The 12,430-nt window shown below is 36.8% G+C and overlaps 1 protein-coding gene across 1 annotated transcript; it reads right to left on the bottom strand.

Annotated features, from left to right (window-relative positions):
• Positions 1 to 243: 243 nt before the first annotated feature.
• Positions 244 to 11,617, bottom strand: LOC105054024 (adenine phosphoribosyltransferase 3). Its single transcript, XM_010935397.3, has 6 exons — positions 11,305 to 11,617; positions 11,006 to 11,116; positions 5,672 to 5,764; positions 3,618 to 3,767; positions 2,648 to 2,706; positions 244 to 487 (listed from the first exon to the last, which is right to left on the bottom strand). The coding sequence occupies exons 1-6, from the start codon at positions 11,390 to 11,392 to the stop codon at positions 434 to 436; spliced, it is 555 nt and encodes a 184-aa protein (XP_010933699.1). The 5' UTR covers positions 11,393 to 11,617; the 3' UTR covers positions 244 to 433.
• Positions 11,618 to 12,430: the final 813 nt, after the last annotated feature.

Genomic DNA, 12,430 nt, shown 5'->3' with positions numbered 1-12,430 from the left:
GGAGATAAATTTATTTAAGATGGGACCATATGCAGCCTAAGGGTCGGTGCGGTGCTTGGGTGTTTAGAGTTTAGTAGTAGCGTAGAATAGATGGCAGAAAGAATGATTCCTCCAAACACCTGCTTTTGTTCACTTCTCGGTCAATATCTAGATATATAAGAGTCACAATGCCTGAGTCTTTGTGATGCTACAGTGCTTCTGTGCTGAAAAATGCATTGAAAAAAAAATCACATCAGATTCGAATTTTCTCAAATAACAATGTAGTTTGATTGCATAACTCCAGTTTTGACATGAAATGAGGAACATAAAAAATAGAAAGCCTCGAAGGGCAGTGAAATAATCAGAAACGATGCCTGCATCCACAACACCTGGAATGAAAGCCTCTAATGTACAGAACCGTGACTCCCATCAGATGAACGAGAGCTAAGTATCATCAGCCGGACTCCACAAGTATGTATAATGGCTTACCATTTAACCTTTCACGGCCCTGCACATATATTCAAGATTCTATTACGTGCTCAAGTATTTAAGCTATTTCCTTCGTATTTGCTACTTGTTATTTGTAAGAAGTTGACAAAGCTCGGGAACCAAAATTCCAGACCAAAACATTAGAGATATTAGTTTAGAAGATGAGGTGAATAATAAGCAACAGCTTTATCCAACAATATCAGCACAAACACAATAAGAGGAAAATTAAAACAGTATTAGTTGCATATCAGACAACCAATTTTAGATCACAGCAGTGGCACATGAACTCCCATTGCTGTTCAATGCGTTCAATAATATAATGTCCATAAGATGCTTTCCCCTGGGATTACATGTAATGTTTTAAGACGTCCTCCAGATACTATTAGAACACTTGACATGCAGGAAGGTGGGAAGCCTCCCCGTAAACTACTATTTCAGAAATCTATATATTATTGCCAGCAGGCATATGCTGAGTACAAGTTTAAGGCAATTATACTGATAAGAGAGTTTAGTCCAATATGTTCAGAAAAGTGACCTCATTCTAGACTATTTGATCCGCCAAAATCCCCTAAATCCATGAGAAATGTGATTTAACCACGCGGCTGATTGGGTTACTTCTTATATGGCAGATACTCCAAGAACCGGGTTTGGAGATAGGGTGGCACTTGCCCGCCGGGACTGCGGGACTTTTTATACCTTGATTTCTTGGGATGCTCTCACACCGGAGTGGTGTGACCATCCATTTGCACCAAAATAAAAAATAAAAAATAGCAGAATGTGATGTAACAATAAGTTAATGTAGGAGTCGAGGTCTGGATTTTTAGCCTGCTTGAGTAATTTTTATGGTTTCTTATTTTTGAAGAATTCTGCCGCTTTAACCAGATGAGGAGTCCGACTTAGGTTCAGAGAGACCAACCTCTCACTAGTACAAACAAAAGTCTTGCATCATTGTTTTGTATCCTGATTTTTAAAAGTAAAAAGGGTAGAATACCTGCTTTCTATGTCCTATAAATTTTGTTTTAAATTGTTTTTCTGTAAGATTTGACTTGAGTGCATTGAAGGAAAAGATTCCTTCTCTCTCAAATTGGATCGCTTGAATGGATGAGGAGGATTAAGAAATAAGGTATACTGAGAGACCCATTGATCATTGTTTAGAATTAAATAAGACTGATGGAGAAACACAATATGCTGAAAAAAAGGCTGCTGCAATAGAGAAGTTACAAGGAGGCATATAGCACTAACCCAGATACAAAGTTTATTGGACATGAAAAGCACAATTAAATTGACAAAAAGGACTAAATAGAATCATACATGACGCGCAGTAAAAGAAACAGAAATTTAGATCAAAAGCATTTGCAACTACAATGAAAAGATTTATATATTGATCTCCATCTTACAGATTTGGCAAAGACACATAAGGGTTAATCTTCAACGAGCTTCGATATATTCATGTTCCACGTAATGTGCTGAACAAAAACTTAAGCTAGCTATAGATGTTTATGAATGCCACAACAAATTCATTTTTGGATGAGTTAATCTGTGCATGGTGGATCTGACTTCTAAGTAACATAATGTCTCGCAAGGAACATCATAAGCAAAGATATATCAACAAGGTACGAGAATTTCTTTACAAATGCTACCATAAAAGAACAACGAACTCATCACAAGAGAAGAGGAAACATGTTCTCAGTAATCTGGAATCAGATTCTTCCAAGATACAAAAGAAAAGAGAAATAATATTAATATTAAATCAAATCAAAAGAAAGCTAAAACAAAAAGATTAAGCACAACTTCAGAGAGACAAAACAAAGCAAATCGAAATAGGGGAAAGATTGAATCCTACTTGATGATGGGAAAAATTTAATATTTAAGTTTTCATCCATAAAGCACACACATGCAAAGGAAGATAACTACAGAAGATGATGTGGGTTGAGTCATTTGATATAAGTTGTAGCACATACATGAATATGCACATCTGTATGCTCAGAACAGATAAAGTAAATAGAGATTATTACACACACACACAAAAAAAAAAGGTAGTAATTAAAGCCACAACATCCCACTCAAGCACTTCACACTTAGCACTTGAAAATTGTAAATAAAATGCCTAAATAACAATGTAAGCATCAGAATCATTATGTCGAGTGTAAGGAAAACAAGGATGACTTGTTGGATGTACCTTAAGCTCTGGAAGTTCAATCACACATGCACATTCAACCACTTCAGCCCCAGCACGCTCTGTAGGAACAATTGGCATACAGATAATAGCGGTCTAACAAAGAAACATGAGCTGAAGTGACCTAATAAAGTGCAAAATAGTTCATGATGGGAAAAAGAAATGTTGCCAAGAATTATGCCTGCGGATTGAATATTTAAATAGTATCACAGTTTTGGAAGAATTAGCATTAAGGCTTGACAAAAAAAATGGGAAATTTTTTAATGATCGAAACTCAATGTTGTTGGGCATAGCAAAGTTTTTTCCAAGCACAACTTACAGCTTATAAGTCAGGTTTCTCAGATGGGTTGAGACCATTAAATTTTGTAGAAGGTATTCCTTCGATTAGTTTGATCTTATAAGCATGGTTGTACCAGATTTGTACCAAGACTAACCTAGGCTAGAACCACCAAACAGATTCTGATTAGCAACATTATTAGTGATTTGGGTGAGACTACACATTCTTCCTTCTATGAAAAATATGTTAAATTTGGTTATGCTCCTCAAGAGAAATAAGGGAGAACAGGTAGAATTTCTGTAAAAAACAATCCTCATCTACTTGAGTCTTTACTTCATGCTCTTGTAACCCAGATAAACTGATGACTGGGTAAAGACTGTAGGAATGAGAATCTTAGGTATAATTACAAGCAAACTTCTAGTTCTCAAAGTCAATTGCGTTAAACAAGACCAAGTGTAAGTTTATGACATCAAAAATTATTAAATTCTTCCAAGTTTCTAATAGTTTTGAAGCCTAGTGAACTGTTTCTCATCCTAACTCAAAGATTACTGAGGTCTCTCCTTTTGACCACAAACTTCAATTTATTCAGTTGAAAAATATCACTAGCTCTATTTACTTTGCCAGCAATTAAAAGAATTGCATGAACTCCAATGCTACCAGAGGATAATAACTATAACATGTTCCTATCACACATACCCAGTAATTTTATGGCAGCACAGAGAGTTCCCCCAGTTGCAATCAAATCATCAACTACTAGAGCACGATCTCCTGGTTGGACTGCACCAATGTGCATTTGAAGACAATCGGTTCCATATTCCAGGACATATTCCTCTGAAATGACTTCTCCTAAACATATATTATAAGAAAGGCCCATTAAGATGATTATAATATACTCCAGCCACAATCTCCAAAACACAGATCTAAGAACATAAGAAATGAAACAAAGAAGCAAACTAAAATTGATCCATAATGGTATCATGATGACTGTGCTCAGGGAGGAAAAAAAAAAAAAGAAAACAGAACAGCATTACAGTGACTAAATAAAAGCCCATACTCTGAACTATGGACCTCAAAAGATTTATTAAACAGTATGAGAAATTCAAAGATCCCAAAATTGGTGAAGTGCTTGAAGTGCTTGGAGACCACTTTCTTTAAAACAATAACAAAATTTCACAGTATGCAAGGGTTGCTAGCAAATTTGACATCCAACCATCATACCGCGTGTACCGACACCATACCAAGATAGTACCTGCACAGGATCTGGTAACAATATTGTAAAACCTTGACTGCTAGCAAGAGTGTAGATGGTCTTAGGTCAGCATAAGGCTAAATCGAGCCAACCTCCTTAGGTTGATTTGGTTTGGCATAAGCTTGATTAATTTTGTTCTCATTTGAAAACCCGTTTGGACCACTTCACTTCCAGATCAAGAGTTTGGTTAGCTTGATCTTACATGAATGAAAACATGCCATATGCTATATGCGCGGATTCAAAAAAAACAACTGGAACAGAATGGTACCATCAATACCATTCTGATCTGATGTGAAACCAGCACCAACACAAATGCTAGGACACCAAAACCATCTTCATTGGCAATACCGGTCCATACTGGTGCATGCCAATGGTACCATTGAAAGTATATTGATAGCCATCGATGGTATTCATTCTTTTTTATGCTATATGATTTCCACTTTTATTAGGATATGATTTTATTTCCATCTTATTTGAGAGTCTATTTAAAGACTCCTATTGTATCGAAGGAGACAGCTTGAAATGACAAATTGAAAATCCTAAAGTTGGCTTCTCTTGACTTCTTTGTTTTCTTTTCATTTTATTTCTCTTTCCAATTTGCTATCTTGACTTTCTTGGTGCCGCATCACAATACCATTAACATATCGATAACACACAATTCCAATGAAAAAAAGGGTATGGATTCAATATCTGTATTTAAAAACTTGATATATAATATGAGTTATAAAGTTTATAATATAATATGCATCATCTCATAGTTGTTATCACAAGTTCATGGTATATGTTAATTATTTGTCTTTGTTGAATGGAAATTGGTATTGTTGTTATATCAGACCTTAACATCCACCCTCACATGTGGCCTTGACCAAACACATGAAGGCATGAACAAGTCAAGAATGACTCCATAACAAACCGAGAACAAGCCAAGAGAAGAGATTCAGGATAATGAATGGGTGGTATGAAGAAAAAATTGGCTTACATAGGGATTTAACATATGATATTTTGGCTTTGATACCATGTTAACTAACCAATTGACCCTAAAAGTTTAAACTGTCAAGGTGCCAACAATTTTTACAAGCCTTAACACTTGGGATTTTATATGGTCGTAACTATCAAATATATGAAAATATTGACCTGAACATCCGGCCAAATTGTCAACTCATGGTAGGTCCAACTTTATTTTAAGTGCAGCCCAAAGACACCAACTCATGCAGCCATGCAACTTAGCACATTACCATCTCGTGAGACTATACTTGTCAGTATCTAAAAATATTAAAATATTCAAATTGTTAACCAGTGTATAATGCTACTTGTCAGTATCTAAAAATATTAAAATAATCAAAATGCTAACCAGTGTATAATGCTTCTTGGATACGGTTATAGTAATTGGCTCCCTCAATATGGTTATGATGACTCAATGAACACATGCAAATTTCTATTTAATCCATTATTACAACAATACAATTTGAATGAACATATCATCATAGGATAATTGAAATACCTGGTAATTTTCTTGGTTTTCTCAATGGGACAAACTTTGCACCAATTGCTAGAGCAATAGGAGGACCAAATATAAAGCCTCTAGCCTCAATTCCTGTCAAAAATAGAAATATTATCGTGTAAATAAAGTAAACATCAGTCAAATGAGCAAGCTATAATAGTACAAATGCATAAGACAACAACTTGGTACGTAAAGAAGAAAATGAGGTGGTTTGCAAGTATCTATATCCAATATGACATAGCAATAAGAAAAATCTAGTCCTAATGAAAGCTCATTATCACGACTTGCAAAATTTTTTGCACTTTGCCCTGCTCCATTTCATTCAATGCCTTTAATGTAGTTAAATTTAGGCCACGTATATATACTTTTTTCTCTCCAAAATTGTCTTTAAATCATAAAAGATAAGCAACCAAAGAGAAAACAGTGATATTGTAACCAGATAGTGTTATCTATCAGGTGTCAGCCTCCTCCAGCCATTCCCAACATGGGCCACATCCTTTATCACTTAAAATATTTCCAAATACCTTCCTCATAACTTTCATCCATCTTATCTGAAACCTTGCCCTTTTGCTTTTGATGCATTAGCTGCAAATTTAAGCTGCTCTCACAACCCAGAGGTACTGAGAACTCTATCACACATGCACATACTATACCAGAAATATCTTCATTTCTCATCCAATCCTTCTTTTGTTATGCATCAAACAATCACACACACACATATTGGACCCCATTTGTTGCTCAATGTTATGATCAGCATGACATATTGCACCTTAAACTGTTAATGAGGTCTTCCCTTTAGTCTTGAAGGCAGACATGCAACAACCATGCACCTAACATGCAGATAAGGAAAAGCATCTCTCCCACTAATTCACCACATTGAATATCTTGCTACACATTGCCATCATGTATCCAAGATTACATTTATAACCACAAGTCTATGAATTACAAGATCCAAACTTTCATATCCCCACTGCTGCTTGCCTGTATGCTTCCATCCTTTTATGAATAAACCAATCCAGTAATAATAAGTCATGAAAATTCTTCATTTTTTTCATGTTCAATAGGATAATCATGTAAAGTATTTTGCCAAAAAAAATAAAAATCGACAGATACATTGCAGAGGAATCTGTCCTGTTTCAGTAAAAAAGCACACGAAAAGAATATTTTAAATCTCAATTTGTATGCACACAACTTGACTTCAAAAATCCAAAAACTAAAACCAAGATAGTTTTCCATAAGGCCGTTTACAGAATTTGATTTATAAATAAGCCTCTTATGTTCTATGTTCATATTCACATTCAAGGCTCAAGTGGTATCTCCACCTGCCTTTCCTCCAAGTGAATAGCACAAGCTGAACTCTTGAATTTATTAAAACCACATTCTGCTTGTCTTTCTGGTTCTCCTGTTCTTCTAGGTGATTATTCTTGAAGTGTTCTCCAAACTCCACCTTGCAATTAACATTTTTGTCACTCCAATCACTGGTACATTTATAACCATCTACTCATGATATAATTTCATCTGATGCCTCCACATATTCATCTACTTGACATTCCAGTCACTCTTTTGACTGTTTTTTTTTTAATTAGCTCCCTGCTCTAAGAACCTTGTTTAGTCCATCTCTCTCTCTGATTGTGTGTGTGTGTGTGAGAGAGAGAGAGAGAGAGCTATGGGATTTTTTATCATCTGAGACTGGATTGCACTCTGTTGCTAGGGTGAGTAGGTTCAGAAATTGGACCCAACCATCCTTGTACTATAAATGTGTATAAGTTGATTTCCACCTTTTAATCAAGAAACTGGAAGAAAAAGGAAAAAACTCTATAAACCATGGCCTTCAAATAGTCATACTGGAAACCCAGGACAGATAATCGCACTTCACCATGATTACTTCAGGAACTTGGCATTGCATATAGCTGTGCTCAATTTCAAGAATAACATAGCCATTTAGAAACTAATAAACTATTAAATTACAGAACAAAATAATAATCTTGATTTAATATCTAAAAACTTTAAACAAGTGCATACTATTACCACTATTCTTTTTCTCATCAAATGGTTTGGTCTTACACCTTGCAGTTGTCATTTGCTAAACTGCCAAACTTATGTCACAAACAACTAACTAGAAATATGAAAAATTATGAAACCATTACCATCTCATTAAACAGTAAACCAACAAGAGGCATTTTCATTTGTTAAAATAGGAGTTTGTGGAGAATCAACATATATATGATTAATATAGCAACTCTTCACAACATTGTTCAGACTTGCAAATTTTAGTAGCGTGCACTAGGAGGCAATAGAAAGGACACTAACATATTGTTATGGCTTTAGCAAGGTTACTCATATCTTTTAAAAGCATTGCACTACTGGGACTTATAATGCAAACATACAAGTCTCTGAATAAGATAAATGATAACAACCACAATGACTAAAAGCATCTCCAAGGCCAAAGGATATGTAATGGAGCACCCCAAAATAAAAGTTAGTGGAATGTTTTAATTTAATGAATAAAAAAGATGAGCTAATAGAATGCCATTAATATTCCTTCCAATGACTCTGTGGAATGCCAAGATCTTAATAAATTGCTTTCAATGAGAAGTTGTCATGCAAAAACTTGCAAACTCTAGTACATCTTAATTTTTTCCATTTACATTATCACATTCTAACAAGATTAAAAAAAAAGGTTGGCAGTCTCATCTATGGATCACATCCTAGCAAGAGCCAACAATTCAGTAAACTATAAAATCTTTCCAAATAATCCTCCAATTACCATCATAAAGAAGAATGCAAATGTGAGATCCACAAGCTTTACACAGTTACATCCCATATAATGGAAAACCTCAATATAGTTTTGTGCCCAGACCCTAACTGACCTGAAAATTTAATACAGAGAATCAAAACCAACACCAGAAACTAATAACCGAAAATATTTCCATCTTATCACCCAAGCACCTTAAGACAATATTAGGCAAATTATGGGCATACTATAATATCACCAAATAAGAGACTTAGTAACCATCAAAACAAAAGGGGCCTAATGACTCTAAAACCACCAAAATAAAAGGCTATCAGGATCTCCCAAGCAACCAAACAAATCTCTCTAAGTCTCATTCAGTGCAACTTAAACTCTTACCACCCTAATTCACAATACCAGCCCCATCCACCTATATCCATCTAATTGAAAAAAAAAAAAAAAAATACAAAAGTAACATATTACCTACACTTGGACTTATGGCATGTCCATGCAAAATCTGATTAATTAAATAAAGAAAGTTGAGAATGTGGAATATCTGAACAACACGAGGAAAATACTAAAAGGCACTATGACATGTAGGAATGGAGTTGCAAGAAGTGCTTGCTGATAAGCTAGACAAAGAAATTAGAACTTGCCTGACTTTCTACCTTTGCTTGAAAAGGTGAAGAATTTTGCAGTCTAGCAACATATTAAATGGGGACCATTGTGCACCATACCTTTTAAGCTTGCTTTTTGGTCGTCAAAAGAATCACATGTCAACAACTTTTTATAGGTCATTAGAATGTCTATAGCAAACAGACGAAGATTATAATGATCTCAATAGATATCACAAAATTTCAATATCATGCTAGAGAACATGTAAACAATCAAAGCCGACAACAACAATATTAGCATGAAAAGTTTTGGTGCATAAGAATTAACAAGACTCTCAAACTTGTTTAGGCCTTCTAATACTAATCATGAGTTTTAACACCATCAGAGCCCAAACTCAATAGCTGCAAATTATCTGCCAACTGATCGAGGTTAGATTCTACTCCTTGTGGACCACATACATAGCAACTTTAGAGAGATCCCACAAGCATGGCATGGGCTAGCTTATTGATATCCCACACTAATGCAGAAAGAATAAAGTTACGTACTGTGTAAACTTACACGCGCAAACAATATTATTATACTTTCACTTTACTCATTTGACCTTGCAGACTAGCTGGTACATGCATGTTAACATGGTGGACCTAAGATATTGGTTTTCAAGGACGGCTCCAAGAAGACAAGAGTACCATACATGTAAATGTCGAACAGTAAAAGCATGAAACCAAGAATATTAAAGCATAGGAAGAAAAGCTACAGCCGGTCACCTTTAGCCATAGGACGAAGTGGAAGACAACAAAATATTTGATGCTATCACTGTTACCCCAGGAAAATGGGTGTACCAAAAAAGATTATTAGGTCATAAATCTTATACCAGTGACAGCTAACTAATCCCCAAGTTATTGACAAATTGTGTTCGAATGAAGAGTAAAATAAGCTATTGATATTGCTACAAATATTCACAAAGAATCGTACCCATACTAATTCTATTTCTCCTCCCGGTTATGTTGGTAATCTTTTAAGTAAAGGCTATCAGCTCAAAGCCATAGCTTTTTGATAGCATATGAAACTGAAAATACCTTCAACCACCACCTTAGTCTAGTTTCTGTGGATGGACTTAATATATTGCGTGCACCTCGAGTAGAAAAAGACAGTCACTTGAAATGACAAATTGCTCTGACAGATGTAGTGTATCTAAAAAAATCATCAAGCTAGAAGAACCAGTGCATGAAATACCATCTGTTAGTCATGACAAGTATACCAGCAAGTAAACAAGAACCAAAACTTTATCAACAAACTAGGGGCAGCCTATGTCACTCTTTCCATGTCCACTGGCTCTGGTATCGGACGCTACAAATATACCAAGGGACCATAAATGTGTGATTCAGCACTGGGATCGCAATCATACCTACCAAATCCAAACAGGTAAGGAAAAGAACAGGCAACAGAAAAATAGAATATGGAGATCATCAAACAGCAGCGAAGCTTTCAGAAATTCACGTCAGAGTGGGGGACCAGGGAGCAATGTCAGCGTCGAGACCACCGCCTCCACAAAAACAGAATCGAAATGGAAGCCACAAGCGAGCAGTCCACAATTCACAGCTGGTCCATCATAACAAGGCCACTGAGATGGCTTCGCAGTCAAACCAGGCGCCCTACCACTGCCAAAAAGGTTCTTGATGCTCCGAAAAAGGCAGCACAGAATTTCTCCAATGGAAAACGATGAAAACTTGGGAGCTCTCTGTTTCTCGATCTACCTCACTCGCTCCCATGGAAAAATAGAAAGAAAGAAAGAAAGAAAATGGACCCACAACCGACATTATAACGATAACGATAGGCAACAAGCATCGATGGGGAAAAAGAAGAAAAGATAAGGAAACCAATGCACCGTGTAAGGAAGCGAAGGAAAAAAAAAAAAGAGGAAAGAAAGATAGAAATATCGCATCTTGAGGAGGGGGAAAAAAAAAAGGTGAAGAAATCAAGAACTCTACCAGCAACGACGGTGATATCCTTCCCTGTGTAGCGCTCCACGAACAAATCCACCGTGTTCTTGAACGCTTTGGGATCCAGAAGCAGAGTGGTGATGTCTTGAAACATGATCCCTGCCGCATCCATTCATCAGTCGCACCCAAAACTTCCAAAAAGCTCCAAACTTTGAGACCAAGATTCGATTTTTATGACAGAAAAAAGAATAGCAGAACGGGAGAGGCAAAAAAAAAAAAAGAGGGAGAGGGATCAGCGGTTCAAGAAAACAAGCAAGCGAGTTGATAGAAAAAGGGGTGGGAGGGACCTGGCTTGGGGAAGTCGGGGACAACTCGGATGGTGGAAGCTATGCCTTCGATGCGCGGGTCCTGCTCCTTGTCCTTGCAAGCCGACATTGTTCCTAATGCGACTGAAAGGCAGAGCCTTTGAGCTCCAAGGCCTCCCTCTATTTCTATCTCTCTCAGCTCGAACGGAGAGAAAAAGGCTACAAGAAGAGAAAAGGAGACAGGAGAGGAGAAGAGGGATAGGGAAGCGAGGAAGAAAGAATGGGGGAGGGGGGATGATGGATATATAGAGGGGAAGAAGAAGAAGAAGAGTGGGGGAGTAGTTCAGGTGCGGAGGAGAAGAGAGGAGGGTGGGAAGGCGCTCTGCACGAGAAAAGGAGAGGAGTTAAAGGCGAGGGAGAGGGGGGTGGGAGGAATCGCCTCGAGAAGTAGCCGTGGCTCTTGGCCTTCTTCACCCGGCCGGCCTGGCGGTAAACTAAAGGGTATCACGAGGGAGATCCTCTCTCGCTCTACTATCTTTCTCTCCCTCTCTCTCTCTCTCTATCTTACCGTTTTAACTTTTGCAAAAGGGGGGAAGAGTACTTATATTTTATTAAAAAAATTACTCTGACCGGTTTGGTCTTTTGGACCGGGTGCCGGATTGTCCCGGAAATAATTCGGCCTACATGGATGTTAATTTTCGCAAGCTCACAATGGTGGGTACAGGTAGTTACACTTCAGCATCTAAGGCACATAGTTGGAACTTTGAGATTCGTGTTGGATTATGATTCATGGTCTGGTGATTGAGGCATCATTTTTTTTTGGCTCGTCTTTTGACAGTGAGTGAGCAGGTTCACAAGATTATTTTTCTAATTGCTGGACCAGGGTATCATTATAGAATATTCGCTTTATAAGAGGAGCCCCTGCTAGCAATCTTTTAGGTCACCAGAATGTTTTTATTTTTTATAAACTATATGAATAATTAATTCGTTTAGACGAACCATGAAGAATTAGTTCCTACAAAGTCTATAAAGATTTTCAGAGTGTACTGGGAACCATATTTGATTTGTACCTTTTTTTTTTTTTTTTGGTTGAAACATTAGTACCTAATTTAGTTGATGCTCCTAAACATTGATTGCTTGAATCATTTGGCCACTTTTGAAGGTCTTG

The sequence above is a fragment of the Elaeis guineensis genome, chromosome 11, assembly GCF_000442705.2.
Source record: "Elaeis guineensis isolate ETL-2024a chromosome 11, EG11, whole genome shotgun sequence".
NCBI classification, from domain to species: domain Eukaryota; kingdom Viridiplantae; phylum Streptophyta; class Magnoliopsida; order Arecales; family Arecaceae; genus Elaeis; species Elaeis guineensis.
The sequence above is the reverse complement of the archived record's forward strand: the minus strand, read 5'-3'. Positions and strand labels throughout refer to the sequence as shown.

What these genes read in the sequence shown, in the direction of transcription:
- LOC105054024 (XM_010935397.3), bottom strand. Translation starts at nt 11,392, where the DNA reads ATGTCGGCTTGCAAGGACAAGGAGCAGGACCCGCGCATCGAAGGCATA. An exon ending in CCCCGACTTCCCCAAGCCAG is followed by an intron (nt 11,117 to 11,304) that starts GTCCCTCCCACC and finishes TGGATGCGGCAG; the next exon opens with GGATCATGTTTCAAGACATC. An exon ending in TGCTGCCATAAAATTACTGG is followed by an intron (nt 2,707 to 3,617) that starts GTATGTGTGATA and finishes TTGTTCCTACAG; the next exon opens with AGCGTGCTGGGGCTGAAGTG.